Genomic DNA, 17,505 nt, shown 5'->3' on the forward strand with positions numbered 1-17,505 from the left:
CCCTGGGGCCGGGCCCACGCGCACAGGCTGGTCCTGCCTCTTCTCGTCGTCCTGGGCCTGCCCCCCGGGCCAGCCTCTCCACTGCCCTCCTCTGAAGGTTGCTACCTGCGGCAGGGCCACCGGGCAGGCTGCTCCCTTTGCTGAAGCGCCCAACCACGGCTAACTCCTGCTCCTCCGTTCTCAGCCCAAGTGTCATTTGCACAGGGAGCCTTCGCTTGACCCACAGAGGCAGGGGGTGGTGCCCGAGCACCGTGCCCCCTCCCCTTCAAGAGCCTCGTTCTGGACGGCCACCGTGTCTCCGGTGCTGAGACCAGTGCCTGGTGCATGGAAGAAACGAGATAAAGGTGTGTTGAATGACTGAGTGACCGGGCAGCTGATTAGCCCTCCAGGCTTCCTTTCCGGGCCGAATCACCATGGCTCCTTATGAGGCTTATTATTAGTTCCCTGCTCTTCGGCAGGGCCCCTCTTTGTCCTCAGTCACCGGTGTCATCGTCCGTCACCATCTGGAAGCCCTTATCAGGATCTAACAACCACCGACTGCAGTGGAAAAGCATCTGTCACACACTAATGACACTTAGAAACCCCTGGAAACCCCTGTGCTTTTCGGGCCAAAGTGTGCAGTGAATCTGTCCGAGGTGGAAGGAGCACACCCGCCCCCACTTTGCTCTGTGAGGAGCGGGGGGCCTAGATCGCTGGAGTTGCAGCTGGGGACGGGGGCAGGGCGGGGGAGGTTAGTCAGCAGTAAGTCTGGGCGGGCCAGAGGCCTTGGGGGGTGTTCACAGCAAAAGAAAGTGGAAATAGAATGAGACGAAGCAGGTAACTGGACACCAATCACGCACACTCACGGGCCCTGGTCCTTCTCAGGTGGAATGAGGTGAACAGTCACCTGGGCTTTGGGTAAGAGAAAGGAGGGGGCTGTGGGCTTATGCAGGCATCAGAGTTTGGTCACAGAACGACATCAACCCCCCACTACTGCTGGCTGCTTTTGCTCACTTTCGTTTCCCGCCATAAGTCTTTCTGAGCTTTCCCCGCGTGCCTGGCACTGTACCTGGTGCTAGGAGCACAGCGGTGAACTCGATCCCTGGCTCCCGCTTAGTCTGGGAAGGAGATATACTAACTGAGTGGCCGTGATATGGGTCAGACGGTGACAAATACCATGAAGAATAATGAAGAATAATAAAATGCGCCACAAGGACAGGTTTTATGGGGCTTTTTGCCAGTCCCGCTAAAGCCTTTGGCTCCCGTCCTGTGATGGGAAGCCACTGGGGCTTGGGAGCAGAATATGATGACATCCCACCTCATTCCTTCTCCTTGTCTTTCAAAAGTGGAGGATAATATGTCACTACCTTGAGAACACTTTGGGATGAGAAAGAGTGTGCAAAGCATTTTGACTTTTCATCACTCTCGGGAAGCATCACGACACCTTCAAGGCCCATGGGTGAAGGAGCATTAGCGTCGGGTGGGCCGGCCTTCTATCGTCACTTCCGACGTCATGTTCGTTTAAAGAGTGGCTCTAGACACATCTGCACTATTTTAGCACACTTTTCATGGTCGAATGATACTAATAATCTCAGCCACAAAGGAGTAAAACTTAGCGGACTCTGGCGCTTTGCAAAGCTCAGACATCTCTGGGAGGAATGAATTAATCATCTCTGAGTCCAAGCCTCCTCGTGTCTCTGAGTGAGGCTCCTCCCTCTCCGTTCATTCCCTGGGGTGGGGGTGGGGCACACCCTGTCTCTGGCTCCTCCCCTCCCCCCACCCACCACCTCTGGGCTGGAAACACCACACAGACCCTGTTTGTCATCGGATGTCCCAGTTCTTGATTTGCAAACGTCGAAGGGACACAGCCTCTGGGGTTCCCCACCTGTCTCTCGATTGCGGCAACTAGGCGTCTAAATGCATTATTTTACCAAATCGTCTTAATATGATGACGACATTTTATCGTAAAAGAGATTCCTGTATAAGGCAGAAAATTTTACTAAAAGACTGATCTGACTTAAGTTTCTTCTCATTTTAATATTTTAGGATGCGAGTGCCTTTTTAATTAAAAAAAAATTTTTTTTTATGCTATCCCTTTCCCGGGGTCAGATCATCATTCTGCCAGGGTTCAAAAGCCTGAAAGCCAGCAGGAACTTCTCCTTTTCTTGCAACCTCAGAGCTGATCTATCAACCAAGGTTTGTTTCTCTTCCTTTTTTTTTTTTTTTAAATAATCTCTATGCCCAAAGTGGGGTTCGAGCTCATGATCTTGAGATCAAGAGTCATATGCTTTACTGACTGAGCCAGCCAGGCCCCCAGTATCACCAAGCCTCCCTTTTTCCCTCTGTAACAGGCCTCCCACATTTGCCCTTTCTTTTTTTTTTTTAAGATTTTATTTATTTATTTATTTATTTATTTATTTATTTATTTATTTATGAGAGAGAGAGAGAGAGAGAGAGAGAGAGAGAGAGGCAGAGACACAGGCAGAGGGAGAAGCAGGCTCCATGCAGGGAGCCCGATGCAGGACTCAATCCTGCGACCACAGATTCACGACCCGAGCCAAAGGCAGGTGCTCAACCACTGAGCCACCCAGGCATCCCACATTTGCCATTTCTGGTTTAAGCTCTTTGCTGAAATTTGGGGCCTTGTCCTTCTGGTCAGCCTTCCCGTCACAGTTCATGGATCGTGCCCTGCCTTTGGCTCATTGTCCTTCCAATGAGTCACTTAAACCTCAGCCTCATGATACTCCCCTTACCCACCACAGAGCGGGTCCCCCACGGCATTAAGGCAAAATCCCCCACCTGGTTTTCACACTCACGTACCTATCCAACTTGAGCTCTTGCAACCCCAAACACAACTTCTCTTCTGGTTTGCTTTCCCAGAATCTGTACCCTGCACTTGGCATAATCGTGCCTGCTGCTTGTTAGCTTGTTCTAAATGTCTTCTTCTCTTCCACTTGCTGAGCTGAAACATACTCCTCTCCCTTCCCACCTTCCTCATGAAGTCATCTGTGATTACTCCAGCTTTCATCGATCTCTCCAACGCACTTGGAGCCAACGTTATAAATAACCGTCGAATGCTTGACAGTAGTAGCCACAACAGCAGCTAAACATACACTGAGTGCTTGCTAAGTGTCAGGCATCAGGCTAAGTGCTTTACACGCAGGAGGTAGATGCCAGTAATAGTCCTGTTCTCCAGATGAGAAAACTGAACGTGGAGAGGTAAAGTGATATGCCAAAGACCATGTGGAAACGGCGGAGCTGGATTTGAACCAAGGGAGTCTGGTTCCAGAGTCCAAGTCCTTGAACACGATACCCCATGCTGCAATGCCCATGTCCCCAACATGTCCTTCTGCTAGTTCTGCATGTGTTATTTTTTTGTCTCCTTAAGTAGAATGCAAATCCTTTGAGGTTGGAGACCATGTTTTATACTTCCATTCCTTGACAGTACCTCGCCTACAGCTGCTTAAAGAGCAACTGCTCTACTAATCTTTAACGGACTAAAGGCAATTTATTCCAGCAATTTATCCAAAGAAATTCTCTTCTTTTACGCAGGTTTAATCAAACCAAAAAAAGAAAAGAGCAAATACACGGCAGTGTAACAACTAGTGATTGTTTTCACCCCTAGTGTTACAGGAATAAAGGCATCCTTACCCTACTGTAGGATGGTCTGACCAAATGCTCTTGATTTTTAAGTGAAAGCAGGAAGACCAGTTAAATTCATTAAGTCAGGATGGCTCATCCCAACCCCCAGGATCCAGTCCAGTTAATGAAGGTTCTCTATCCCTAGTGGCCAGGCAAGCTGTTTTCTTCGCCTCAAACAGAAGCGGTTTTTACTTGATTTGGTTACTTCCTATATTTTATGTATCTTTATGCATTAAGATGATGGCATTGGCCCTGGAAATATTCAAATGAAAATGGCAGAGACTTCCACTCCCAAGTCTACCTCTTGCACTTAGTGCATGTAAGTTGGCCAGGAATCAGGGAGAAAGTGCTCTTAAGTGAGAGTGCAAAGGGGCGCACCCCATGGGCTGTGCTGGGATCGAGGGGCCATTTGTGGAAGGCCCACGATGGCTATTTATGAAGGGAGCTTTGGAGTCAGTAGATCTGGGCTTGCACGTCCCATTTGCTGGGTGACCACTTAAAACTGCCCCCAGTCTCAGTCTCTCTGTCTGTAAATCGGGATGATGATAACCTCATTTGGTGGTGGTGAGAATTATAAATAATGTAAGGGGCTCAGCACAGCCTCTGGCACACTGTAACAGCTGAATAAATGACAATTATTATTCTATTTGTTTTTTGTTTTTTAAGATTTTATATATTTATTCATGAGAGACACAGAGAGAGGGGCAGGGAGAGACATAGGCAGAGGGAGGGAGATGCAGACTCCATGCAGGGAGCCTGATGTGGGACTCGATCCTGGAACTGTGGGATCATGCCCTGAGCCGAAGGCAGATGCTCACCCGCTGAGCCACCCAGGCGTCCCTATTATTCTATTTGCACAGTAATGCAAAGGCACTGAGTTGCATCTGATTAGCTGAAGCTCTTCAAACTTTAAGAGAAGGAAAGAGGATAAAGAAAACCCAATGCACTCATCAATCACTGAGAACTTACTGAGCATCCAGGGAGTGCCCGGCACAGGCGGAGGGCCCCCTGAGGAGACCAAGCATGGATCACCTCCTGCCATGTGCCGTGGTAGGCAGCTGGGGAGACAGAGTTCACAGGCAGACCCAACAGACAGCTGAATAGGTTGGGACACTGGTTTTAGGAAAAAAGAGGGCTCAGGAGAGAGGGAAAGAGGAAATGCAAAGGGAACGGGGGCTCTGGATAGAGGTGGCTGCACTGAAATGCTGCAATGTGACCCGTGGTTCTCCCTGGGAGAGGCTCAGCTCGGGAGCCAGGACAGGCCGAGGGTGGTGGTGGGGTCATTCACATTATTGGCTCTTGGTGGACAGTTGGGCTGTCAGACCTTACTTCCTCTGCTGGTGACCAGGCCAATTCCACAGCCCTGTCTCAGAAAACATCCCCTCCGGCTACAGAAACTGGGCCAAGGTGGAGAAGGCAAAGCCAGTATGGAATAAAAGCAGCCAAGTCCTTCCGACAGAGACTCCAGTGGTGCCCCAAGAGCATTTTCAAGGGGGAAAGGCATTAGCGTCAACAACAGACACTGTTTTTCTGAACCAAAGATCCATCCAGGGTCCCCTTTAATTAGGAAGCCACAGACTCTGCAAATTATTACATCCAGAATTAAATAATGTGCAGGACGTCAACTTTAAAGTCACCCTGCGGAATAAAGGAGAAGAAATCACTAACTGTGCCAGCAACAGGAAGCTGATTATGTTGGCGGGGAGGGGTGACACGTCAGGACGAGGACGGGATATCCTGCAGAAGAGGTGAAATCAAAGCTGACCTGACCTGGAGCTCTGCGGTTGTTCAAACAAAACAATGATTTCAAACCCAATAAAACCAGGCAGAGCAAAATTCTGATTTTTTTCACACGAGGCCAAAGGAATGACTTTCAAGTTCCCCAAATGTGTCTGGAGCAATACAACTGTGTGTTTTCCAGTTATCTCTGGTGACGCATTGTGTTGAAATTTCTACTTGAGGTTCAGAAGATTTCAGCACCGTGTTTTAAAAGTAAAAGTAGGGGAGAGGTGAACGGCACAGTGAATTCACATGATGTCCCACCTGAAATGCACGATGGTGAGCAGGGAATCTGAGAAGGAAGGAAGGAAGGAAGGAAGGAGGTAAGCAGTAGAGGAGGGAGGAGCGTGGTCCCAACAGGGATGTGGGTGGAGGAAGACCAAGCCCAGCCAGAGAAGACAAGAGCCAGGGGCCAGAGGCAGGGCCAGGACACGTCGTACAGACAAGGGCTGATTAGCTGGGCCACGGATCCGAGGTCTGGTGTGGCTAAATGCACGGAAGGGATGTTCAGGCTGAGAGGGGTGAGGAGAGTCTCTCTTTTTTTTTTTTAATTTTAAAATTATTTATTTATTTATTTATGATAGTCACAGAGAAAGAGAGAGAGAGGGGCAGAGACACAGGCAGAGGGAGAAGCAGGCTCCATGCACCGGGAGCCCGATGTGGGATTCAATCCCGGGTCTCCAGGATCGCGCCCTGGGCCAAAGGCAGGCGCCAAACCGCTGCGCCACCCAGGGATCCCCGGGTGAGGAGAGTCTCAAGGGAAACCCAGAATGGAGGCCCAGATAGGGAAGGGGGGTGCAAGGTCCAGGCCCATCGGCGGTATCAAAAACCTACTCAGGACAACTGAAGGAGGGAGACCCAGCCCGTGGGGAGAGGGGGATGCGGCTGCAGCTCTGCTCCTGGCACCCTGGAGTTGAGGAGGGGCAGGCAGGGACATTTCTTCTGCAACCTGTGGGGGATCACCAGCAGGCGAGGGGAGGGTGCTCTGGCTGCCCGTTTCCCCACCACTCTCTTCCCAGTGGTGACCAGTGGCAACCCGAGATAACGGTTCCTGGCAGCGCAAAAGAACGGAATGCATTGGCAGCTCCTGAAACCATGGGTATTTGGTCCCCGTACTTTCCGGAAGGAAATCTAAGACTCCTCGTGGAGAGGACTCTGCTTGAAGCACAGACTGCATTAGGCCGGGGGTGGGGTGGGGTGGGGTGGATTGAAGTGATTCTCTCGGCCCCGGCCCCGGCCGAGGTGAGGAAAGGAGGAACCCTGCTGGCTATTCCAGAACACCAAAGCTCTGGACAATTGCAGCGATCCTCCCAGCTTTCCAAGAGCCAGACAGAGACGTGAAATCAGAATAACGATCCTGATTCACCGTCCCGTGTCGGAGGGACACCTACCTCCGGGGGCTTTTGTGCAGAGTAAAAGACAAGAACGCTGGGCGTAGGGCTTTGCAGCCACGGGCACGCTGCTGCTCAGGGTGGTGAGAACTCAGACCTCAGTAATAAACGGGTGTCTGGGAGGCAGCTCAACACAGAAATTATTCCAGGAATCCGGCCCCCCCCAGGAGGGGCAGTCTGACATCAGGCCACGAAGCACGTGAGGCAGCAGGGACAAGCGCCGGGGCTTGGGGAACAGCTGGTGGTCATATTGAGGGTTTGGCTGCAGTGAGGAAGAAATCAAAGCAAGAGAGGATGTGCGGAAGACAATAGGCACTTTGGGGTTGCTTTTCCGGACTGCCCCCACACAGCGCCGGGGCCTGCCGGGGCCGCTGGGGAGCCCAGCACCATGCGGCTGTGCGCCTCCCTCCAGCTGGAAGAAATGGAGGCCCCGAAACGTGGGGCAGTTTTCATCTGCACTGCCTGTCCCTGATTATCCAGATGATGCAAATGAGGGAGTTCCTCCTGCCAGCAAGGCAAGACGAGGAAGCCAAGTGACATTTCTGATGTTTGATGGCAGTCTGCAGTTCCTATTTACACACTTTAAAATCACAGAGGGTGACCATCTGCTTCCTCCTTGCTGATTGCTAAGAAACGCGGGATGCACAGACCAAGGACATGCTCTTGACCATTCAGAAACCACCGCCAAATTGCTCTGCCCGAGACAGCACAAAGGAGAAAGACACCCACCCGGCGTGTAACACGTGACTGGCCGGTGCAGATAAAGAGGAAAGATATTCAGAGGAGCGGAGCGGGCTGTCAGCGACCGACCGGGGCTCGCCGCCGTCCCATCTGTCTCCCTGGGGCTGGCGGGCGGTGGAAGGACCCAGGCCGTCGCCCGCCTGCGGGTTTCATCTTAAAAGAGAGTCTGGGGTGGCCGAGGGTGGGTTAAAGTCCCTTTCTTTTCACTGTGATCTTTGGCTTTCCGCGTCCTCTCTGGGAGCGAGATGGATGGTGTGCACAATTCGTGCTCCTTCCCGGGGGCACAATCGGGGTGGCCCCCGCGGCTCCGGGTGGCTCAGCAGGCAGGAGGCTCCGGGGCTCTCAGCAGGCAGCCGGCCCCCCAGGGCCACGGCACCCCCTGGGGCTCTGGGGGGGGTCAGTGCAAACAAACACGCTTCCTGCTCAGTCCTTAAAACAATGGGTGTTTTGGGAAGGGTTTGCTTTTCGTCAAAGGGTGGTTTGCTTCTCCAGTAGGGGGAGAATTAGATTAAATCCAATGATTAAAAAAACGGGTCCCCGGCCGCCTCCCCGTGGCTGACATTTGCCGTTCAGGTCACGGCGCGCTGTGTGGGAATGGCAGTGCTGCTGTTGACAGAGAACAAGAACCCATGTGCCGCCCACGGGGGCGGGGGGCGGGCATCTCCTGGCGAGATCAGCCTTGATGTGCCACCGGATTACAGAGGCCTCGGACGAGGCTGATTAATAATTCTGCAGGAGCCCTTGAGCTGGGAGGCTGGTGTTCGGAGGCTGATAATCCCCAGTCATTGTAACACAAAGGGAGGACAGAAATTGAATTCACAGTTCTGAATCGTGAGATTCAAAATTCGAAAGAAAACCGGGATCCGCTTCTTCCTGGCTGTGTTTGTCAACCTAGCTGCCTCCTTGTTTGTGTTAAATGGCTACTGTGCTTTTTGAATCCAAAATCTGATTATATTTAATTAGTACAGGCATCTGGGATTTCTAATACACAAAGAGTTATTAAAGTAACAAATCTTTCTAAAATATGTTCACCATGAAAGAATGTGTTAATTTATGCAGTAACAATTTTTTAACATGAAATAATTAACATGAAAACTGCAACGATTATGAATTCTTCGCAGTCTAATTTATATGTGAATTTTCCTCCAGATAATAATCTATTCAACTTAAATCTGCGATACTGGGAGCATTTGAACAGACGCATTTTTCTTCCTCTATTTAACACACAAACCTAAACTCACGGCAGGTCTCCCGCCCCCCCCCCCCCAAGCAGATCTTATACAAAGTCACAGAAGCCCCGGTTTCTATCTACATTCCAAAGATCCAGAGATTAAATTGCTTTGACATTCGCTTCCCCCACAGTGATCCTTAAAAAAAAAAAAAAAAAAAAAAACCAAAAAACCCCAGCACACAGAGCAATTCTATGTTCCTGTCTTTGTGATGATTCAAATAAGCAGTGGAGAGAGTTAAGTAGGCAGGTGACCCGGCTGGAAAGACGAGAGGGTGTGTGCTCTGCAGGAAGGCGGGCGTGTGTAGGGTGTGCTTGTGTGTGTGTGTGTTGGGGGGGGATGGAGGGGAGGGCCGGAGTGAGATACAACAAACAGCCACTATCACCCCACTGGATCAATAGTAGTGACGTCACTATTACTACTAACAACTGTACAACTATCAGCTCAGCGTCTGCTCTGTGCTGAGCGCTTTACGGATATTCCCAGTCCTGTGATGGAGACGAGGTGGGGATGGAGACCCAGGGAGGTTGGGTAGCTTGTCCAAAATTTACAGCTACTTCGCAAATGATGCTAAGATTTACACTAAGATCATTTGATTTCATATGTCGTGCTCTTAACCCATTCAGTCCCTCCCATCTTTGGGAGTGTGTGTGTGTGTGTGAAGGAAAGCGGGTCGGGCTATCCAGAAAGACATAAAGCAAGGAGCTGCCAGGAGCACAGGAAGGAGGGAACCCCCCCCCCCCAGAGCTTCTTCCCTGATCCTCACAACCGCCTGAAAGGTGGCCAACACCGGCCCTGGTTCTCCAGGGAGGAGAAAAAAGCTGAAGCTCCCTGAAGCTCCCTGAAGCTAGAGCTTATGCAAAGTCCACGTATGAGCAGGAAATGCAGAGTCAGGATCTGCACCCAGACCAGCCAGCTCCAAGGCTCCTGCGCTTCCCATTACCCCAAGACAACCTTGCTGCTGCATGCAGGGAGCGCTGGCCTAGCACACCGTCCTCTCTGGAGGGTCTTGCGGTCACCAGGGTGTCCGATGCCCACAGGGAGAGCTGTGCCCGCTGCCCAGAGGGCAGGGGAGCAGGTCTGGGAGGAGTGTGCAGAGGGGACAGTGAGTTTGGCTATTTTCACTGCTGTAAGCAGGTATCTATTAAGCACCTACTGTATGCTCAGTGCTGATCTTCAGGCCGAATTACCTCTATGGAGGAGCGGTGAGACTGGGCCCGCAGACACGTGGGAGGATTGCTCCGACAGCGCTCGTGCATTTATGTGTGTGCTCATGCACACGCAGGCACAACCATCAGAGCCGCTGCTGGAGCCTCTGGTTTGCAGTTATGCTCGGGCTGGCGGGGGATGGGGGGGGACCTCGGGGCATGTAGGTAATATGTGGTGACGGCCCAGGCACAGCTGGCTGTAAAATTAAAGAACTAATTTTTTTTTTTTGTCTTAAAAGATTGATTCTTCTTTCCTGATTACTAGTAGTCTTTTAACTTCTTTTTTAAGGTAAGAAAGAAAGAGACTTTTCAAGGATAACGTACATTCAGACGTAAGAAGTTTGGGTCATAAGGATGGTTTTTACATTCCACCGCCCTCGAAGAGCTTTCATAGACAGCCCGTGGAGTCCTGCACTAATTACGTGAGGTAGCTATTTTCACTTTTCCATTTCACAAAGGTCAAGTGATTTGTAAGTGAGTTTGTTCAAACCCAGGCCTTGTAACCTCTAGGCCTGGCTTCTTCGAAGTGTCCCACCAGCAGGTAACACAGCAACCCCGTATTACACCTCTAAAGGCATGCCCACAAGTCTGCAGGGCAGTATCTATAAATGCAAACTAGGCTTGCCCGAGGCCTAATGGTTCTTTTTATGTTTTAAAGATTTATTTATTTATTTGAGATAGAGAGAGAGAGAGAGTGCATGAGCAGAAGGGGCGGAGGGAGAGAGAGAGAATCTCAAGTAGACTCTGTGCTGAGCGCAGAGCCTGATGTGGGGCTCGATGTCATGACCCGGAGACCATGACCTGAGCTGAAATCAAGAGGCGGATGCCAAACCGACTGTGTTACCCAGGCGCCCCTGACAGTTCTATTCCTGGGACCTAACCACGAGACAGAGGGACCTTTGTCCTCCACCACGGCAGCCTAGTCCATAATGGCCCCAAATCAGAAATACCAGTAGAACAATTTGTAGGGTGGAATACGGCTCAGCAAGAGAAGGGAAAGAGCTGATGCACACAGCAGCAGGGTTGAGCCCCGCAGACGTAATGGTGGGAAAGAAGCTGGACACAGGGGAGCAATGCTACATGGCTCATTTAGACGAGGTGCCACCGCCAGCAGAAGGAATCTCTGGGCGCAGGTAGGAACAGTGGCTACCCAGGCAGGCGGCTGTGGCTGGAAGGGGGATGAGCGGGGTTCTGGGGTGCTGGTGGTGTGGCCTGTGTCTTCATCCGTGTGTGGTTTCAGGGGCGGACACGTGTGTAAGAACTTACTGGGTTGTACACTTTGCCGTTACTCATTTTATCGTCCGTATGTTATGGCTCAATAAAAATAAATAAGTGTCGACAAAAGCAGGCCGTTCTTCTACACAAGCCAAGTCGACCCGAACGTGTTAGGTTTAGATCGGGCCTAGTCAGCACTGAGCTTCCTGAAAGCTCACGAAGAGAATGGGGTCCATCAAGAACTCTCTTCCTGCCTGTCTGCATGAGCTCTGAAGGAGCTGCTGGTTGGAGGGGAACTGCCGGAGTCTTAGAAAGCAAGGCTCGGTGACAGCCGTCCACACTGGTGGTTATGGGAGGAGGTGAGGTGTGGACGTGTGAGGATGACAGACAGACAGACAGACGGTGGAGCCTTGGGGTGTCCACTCTGCGGTGATGCTGCAGTAGGGACACGGCTGAGATTAGACCTCAGGTGACCCTGCAGGTAGGGGGAGAGGCCAGCGGGAGCCGGGGGGGGGGGATGGAGGTGGGGGGAAAGGCCAGCAGGAGCCTGGGGGAGGGGATGGAGGTGGGGGGAGAGGCCAGCGGGAGCCTGGGGGGGGATGGGAGGTGGGGGGAGAGGCGCTGGGAGGTGAGGACCCAGGGCAGGGGGACGGGGCAGCGGTGAGGGCTTGGACACTGCCTGGGGATCCACCACCACAACCACCTCCACTCCGCAAACCCAGAACCAAACTCCTCCTCTTTCTCTGAAAAATGAGCCCTTCTCTCCGACTCCCTTATTTCTGTCGCTGGCGATTCCAGTCTCCTATAACCTGCATCTGGCTACCTGGGAACTGCCCTCGCCTCTCCCTGTCCTCCACAGCGTTTGAGCCTCTCCAGGGCGTCTACAGCCCACTCTTGCCCGGGTGTGCTCCACAAGGGCTGTCACCACATATGAGACACAATGACAAGGGTATGTATTCACCGCCTGCCATGTTCCGGGCCCTGCGCTGAGACTTTACATTGCTTTTATCTGTCTTGGCAAAAATTAAAGCACGAAGCAGGTAAAATATATTTTCACTTTACAGGGAAGCAAACTGAGGTGAGGAGAAGTGAAATAACTTGGCCGAGGCGATGGTTTTATGTGGCTTCAGCGCCGGACCTGTGTGTCCCTCTGCTCACCTGCAGGACGCACCCCCACGCCCACCCCTGCCCCGGGGTGCAGTCTCCTGCTTCCTTAGAGCAGTAGCTCCCAGCAAAATCCCTCTCCCAGACGAGGCATTCACGTAGTTAATGGTGGCGTTACTTAGAGACTCTGATTGCACAGAATTTAGCAACAAGTTTATGACCGAAGAAGACCTGCTGTGATGGAGGGAGACGTGTGGGTAACAGAGCGGCGCCAAGTGATTTCTGGTCGCCTCTAGAAGGCTGTCGGTAGAGGACCACCCTCACCGGCTCTGACCCTGGCGCTGACCTCCTCCCTGATGGGGGCTTCTGCTCACAGTCCAGGGGGGCAGGGGGCGGTAGGGGGAGAGCAACGCAGGGGGGGCTGCTGGACGCGTGTCCAAATTCCAATTCTGTGCCCTGGGGAATGTCACCGCATCTACCCAGGGCTGGGGGATGGTGACAGACGCTTCGGTGCGCCCCTAGCTGGGAAACCCTCAACCGTGCGGAGAAACCACCGCGGCTCAGAGTCCCCAAATACCTGTGTTTGGTGCTTGCTTCTGAACACTGCCCTCACTTCCATAATCAGGATCTCCCCTGGCCATGGCTGGGGGTAACATAAAACCCGGCTCGTAAATACTACCAGGCTCACGGGCCAGCTGTCTGGAGGAGCCGATGAGTCCCCAGCAGAAACCTCAGCGTGCAGCGCGTGCCATCTGCAGAGCGCCCCGACAGCTACACGCGGGCCCCTTCGGCCTCCTGCAGAGCCGGGGCGGGCCAGGCCCTGGGGGAGCCGGCCCAGAGCTCCAAGATGCAGCTCTTTCAAGCTCCCTCACACTTGCACATGAGAGGCTCCCCCTTAAAAAAAACTTTCCCACACAATAAAGGGGAAAAGGGACTTATGACTGTTAGTTTTAGTTTTTGTTTTTTAAATCACTGTCTGGCTGAGCGGCAGTGGGCACAGCTGAAGAGAGCGGAAGCAATGCTGCCGGCCACTCCTGGAGACTCCGATCTTGCCTCTGCCCTTTGACTAGCTGCCTGCCTTTGTGCAAGGTGCTCAACCCGAGTCTCTTTCTCTCACTTCCCTCCCGACTCTTCACATTTAGGCTCCCGGGCCCGGCCCTCCATAGGGTCCCCCGTAGACGCCCGGGCTCCTTCCTCTCCCTCTGCTGCAGGAGACCATTGCTTTTATTCTCCTCGCAGATCCTGGAGCCCCACAGCCTTTGCTTATCCCCGAGTGCAGTTCTCCACCTCATTTCCTTCTCCTTATTTGTCTCTCTCCGGTGTTTGGCATGGACGGGAGGACATTTGCGAAAGGGAAGAGAGAGGGAGTGGGTGGGACGCTCTATTTGGAAGTTAAGCAAAGGAAATACAGTACGAAGGGTATGAGCGGATCCTTCAGAAGGCGTCGGGGGCAGCATCCGGGAACGTGATGGTAGGGGTGCGGAAGCCAGCAGAAGTGTGGTCAGGACAGCCGACCGTGGAGGAGGGTGGGAATGCATGGCCAGGGCCGAGGGCGGCCGTGTGCACGCTGTGCCTCGGGCACCAGTCACCCAGGGCCACAGCCCGACGACCCCACTCCGTGGACTAACCCTCGAGCCCTGTCCACGGCACCCTTCCCAAAATCCTTGGTTTCTGCCCTGCAACTTCTAACTTATGGGTGGTGCAAGGCAAGAATTTGTAGCCACACACTCTGTAGAGTCCAAAGTGTGGGAGAGGGGAGAGGCACACCCTGGACCGCCCCACCCAGCACCCGGACTCTACTCACTCCCGCGAGCACGCTTACACGACCGACTGCCGAGACCGACTCCCATCTCGCACCTCCCTGAATTAAATATTCATGTCTCCAAACCTTCACCTGCTCCCCGCGTGGCCCCCAGCTTCTGGGTCTGCGAGTTGGGACCTGACGTGTTTGCTGCAGGGCAAACTGTCTCATTTAGGGCCAGGTCTCAGACCCCGGGATGCTACAGACCCCTTGACTCAAAATCACGCCCACATTTCTGTCCGGATGACCAGTGCCAATCACAGCTGCCCGTGTGCTTTTGATTAGGGACACGGCCTGCCATCTGGCCCCGCAGTAGCGTGTGTGTGCATGTGTACGTGCGTGCTCACGCGCATGGGCACGCTCGCGGTGTGGGCATTTGGCTCCAGCACAAGAGCTACCACGTGTTGGGGAAATTCAAACAGCCAAGCGGTCTGACCGACATGAGATTGAGCATTTGGACGGTATCTGCACCAGCCAGTGTCTTTGTTTAAGCGCTTTCCTCCTCGCTTGAGGCTGCCGAGAATGAAACGGCAATGAAAGAATTTAAAAGTCCCAGGGTGGCCGTTCTGAAATCCAGTAGGAAGCACTACCCTGCCATACATTCCAGTCCCCGCTTCGCCTTGCTCAGAAGGCCTAGGCTTGGTGAAAAACAACTGCCACGCAGCCTCCCCGCTCCCTTCAGACGCCAGCGTTACCTTCTACACGACAGGCCTAGCTCCGCTGCAAACCGCACTCCTAATTCCAAACATGTACCTTGCTCACCGCGGTGTGCACATCCGGGAAGGAGGAAAACAGCCCTGGGAATTCCCTCCCTGGCATCGGGTGCTCTAAAAGTAGCCGAGAATCTCCCCACCGGAGTGGCTGCGGGCCTGGGGTGTGTTTAATCTAGAATCTGATTTCTACAAATCTTTGGGGGAGGGAGAGCAGAGGGAGATGATTTAGAGGGGTGGGGTGCTCAGCTGACACGGTTATTTCCCATCCTTCCTCTAGATCCCTCTTCTGCTCGTCTCCGGGTTCTCAACCCAGCTGGGCTCCTCAGTGGGCTCCTCTGACCCCTGGATTTCCCCCCGGGTTTGGCAGCAAATCTGGAGGAGCCCCAACGGCGGGCTCAGGTACGAAATCGCCCGATCCAAGCCTGGCCTTTCTCTGCAACGTGGCCTCTCGTTCTTAGCCCTGGTGCCTGCTCCGTGCCCACTGCCCTTCTGGCCTCAGTGGGTGACGGCTGTCACCCACGAGCTCCGGGACATCACAGCATGCCTTGTTGGTTTCCCTAACCCTGCCCATGCCTTTATAAAGAACTCCTTTATTAAATTCTCCAATGAGCATGTTTCTGTCTTCTGCTGAGACTTGGATGGAACGACAAGCTATGATTTGATATATCTCTTGGCTTTCCACAGCCCTCTTTCCCCAAAGGCAAAGCGTCCGAGGCTTGGACGCTGTGCGGGGGCCAGCCTGAGCCAGCAAGACCACATCAGTGGATGCTCAGTCACCAGAAGGCAACATGCTGTCCATCCATTGAACCCACTATAGTCTCCCGCCTGTAGAGCTATTGGATCCCTGCCAGAGCAAGAAGAAACACCTCAGCTGGAGGATGCCATTCCAAATATTTTTCTGGAGGAGGGGAAGGGGAGGAGAGAGGAAGGATGGTGCCGCAAGCGACTGTTGTCTCGGATGTGACCACGAGCCATCCCATATAAATGCCCACCTTGTCTTGCTGTGTACTCATTGTCTTCGATCAACCTCGCCAATCCAAAGTCAGCAATCTTGCATATTAGTCCGTTCCCCACTAGGATGTTTGCTGACCGCAGGTCCCTGTGGATGTAATTCATGCGCTCGATGTAAGCCATTCCCGCGGCAACCTGTAGGAACGGAGGAACAGGACGCACGTCACACCACGACTCCACGGGCTCACACGGCCTTACGCCTGAGGCGGGCGTCAGAGGACCACGCAGCCTACCTGTGCTGCCATATCCACGAGGTTTGGTAATTTCAGAGCTCTTCCTTCCCCGTCTTTTAAGAAATCGAGTAAACTTCCTGTGGACAAAACATAAAACCATTTCAATTTACTCTGGAAGATAAAAATGCCTGACAAAGGGCTGCATTTGGTTTTCTTATTAGAAGTAATGAGGTGATTGAATAGATGATGCCATTAATGAAAAAAAAAAGAGATTTATACAAAAAAAAAGGAGGGTAGAAAAAACTCTTGTTTGAGAGGCAGCGGTTTTATCTTTCAGATTTCAGATTTCAACACAGACAACGGTGACTTTATTTCTAAGAACAAAAGTTTGGGGATGCCTGGGTTGTTCAGTGGTGGAGCATCTGCCTTTGGCTCAGGGTGTGATCCCGGGATCCTGGGATCGAGTCACGCATCAGGTCCCTGCAGGGAGCCTGCTTCTCCCTCTGCCTGTGTCTCTGCCTCTCTCTCTGTGTCTCTTGTGAATAAATAAATAAAATCTTAAAAACAACAACAACAACAACAACAACAACAAAAGTTTGAAAAAAGCATAACGCGTGGGATATGATTCCCTTTATGTCACAAAGAAGGACACGTGGGGATACGTGGGAGCTGCACCACTTTGCTTAATCCCCCAGCAGTCCCCACTGACATGGGGAAGACGCTGCCCAGCCAAGTGGTTCCCGAAGTGTGGTCCTGGGACCAGCAGGGATTGCATCCCTTGGGGAATCTGTTAGGAAGCTCTCAGGTTGTGTGCCAGAATCAGAATCAGAAACTCAGGAGGCAGGGCCTGGAAACCTGCAGTGTGAGAAGCCCCCTGGGTGATCTTGATACATAGCAAAGTTTGAGAAGCACTGGTCTAGCTTATTTACAGATTTTTAAATCAAGGAAAGAATATCTGAGGAATATAGAGTGGGGCAGGTAGCTCCCCTCGTTGGATCATGGCCAGCCAGGCCTTCCGGATATTTGATGCCTCAGAGACACCATGACAGCACGGCCTAAGTTGCTTAGGACCAACACCAGGGCTCGAACAATCATGCGCAGAGGCCGGAGGCTTGCGATGGTCACTGGTGATTGCTTGCATGCTTTAATCACAAAGTTATTGACCAAATAACCCTGGAGACAAAAGACAAGCAATCTGCCAGGAAAAAACATTTTTTCCGAATATATTTAAAAACAAAGTACATGGAAAGGAAAAAATTACACTGGGGTCCTCTGTTGTACGATGCATTCATTGCCTTTTAAGGTTGTTTCTTGTTTGGTTCGTCTATTTTTTCCGAAACAAAGTGATCTTTGGCCTTATCCCTGGCAATACTGCTTTTGATTAGAAAGACAGAGAGAGAATGAGAATAAAATGCGCTCTCTAGGCCGCTTGCGTGCTGCAGTTGATTGAACGCCTGGCTCTTGGTTTCGGCTCAGGTCATGATCTCCGGGTCATGAGATTGAGCCCTGCATCAGGCTC

The 17,505-nt window shown here is 52.3% G+C and overlaps 1 protein-coding gene across 3 annotated transcripts in view; it reads right to left on the reverse strand.

The window, feature by feature from the left end:
- FYN (FYN proto-oncogene, Src family tyrosine kinase) overlaps positions 1-17,505 on the reverse strand; it is a 210,720-nt gene that overhangs the window by 16,182 nt on the left and 177,033 nt on the right. For all 3 annotated transcript variants that reach the window (XM_055330828.1, XM_055330827.1, XM_055330826.1), the window contains 2 exons: positions 16,047-16,123; positions 15,795-15,948 (listed from right to left, as the gene is read on the reverse strand). In XM_055330828.1, coding sequence (XP_055186803.1) covers positions 15,795-15,948; positions 16,047-16,123 — 231 coding nt within the window. The remainder of the gene's footprint in view (positions 1-15,794; positions 15,949-16,046; positions 16,124-17,505) is intronic.

This window comes from Nyctereutes procyonoides, unplaced genomic scaffold (assembly GCF_905146905.1).
Source record: "Nyctereutes procyonoides isolate TBG_1078 unplaced genomic scaffold, NYPRO_anot_genome, whole genome shotgun sequence".
Classification (NCBI taxonomy): Eukaryota; Metazoa; Chordata; class Mammalia; order Carnivora; family Canidae; genus Nyctereutes; species Nyctereutes procyonoides.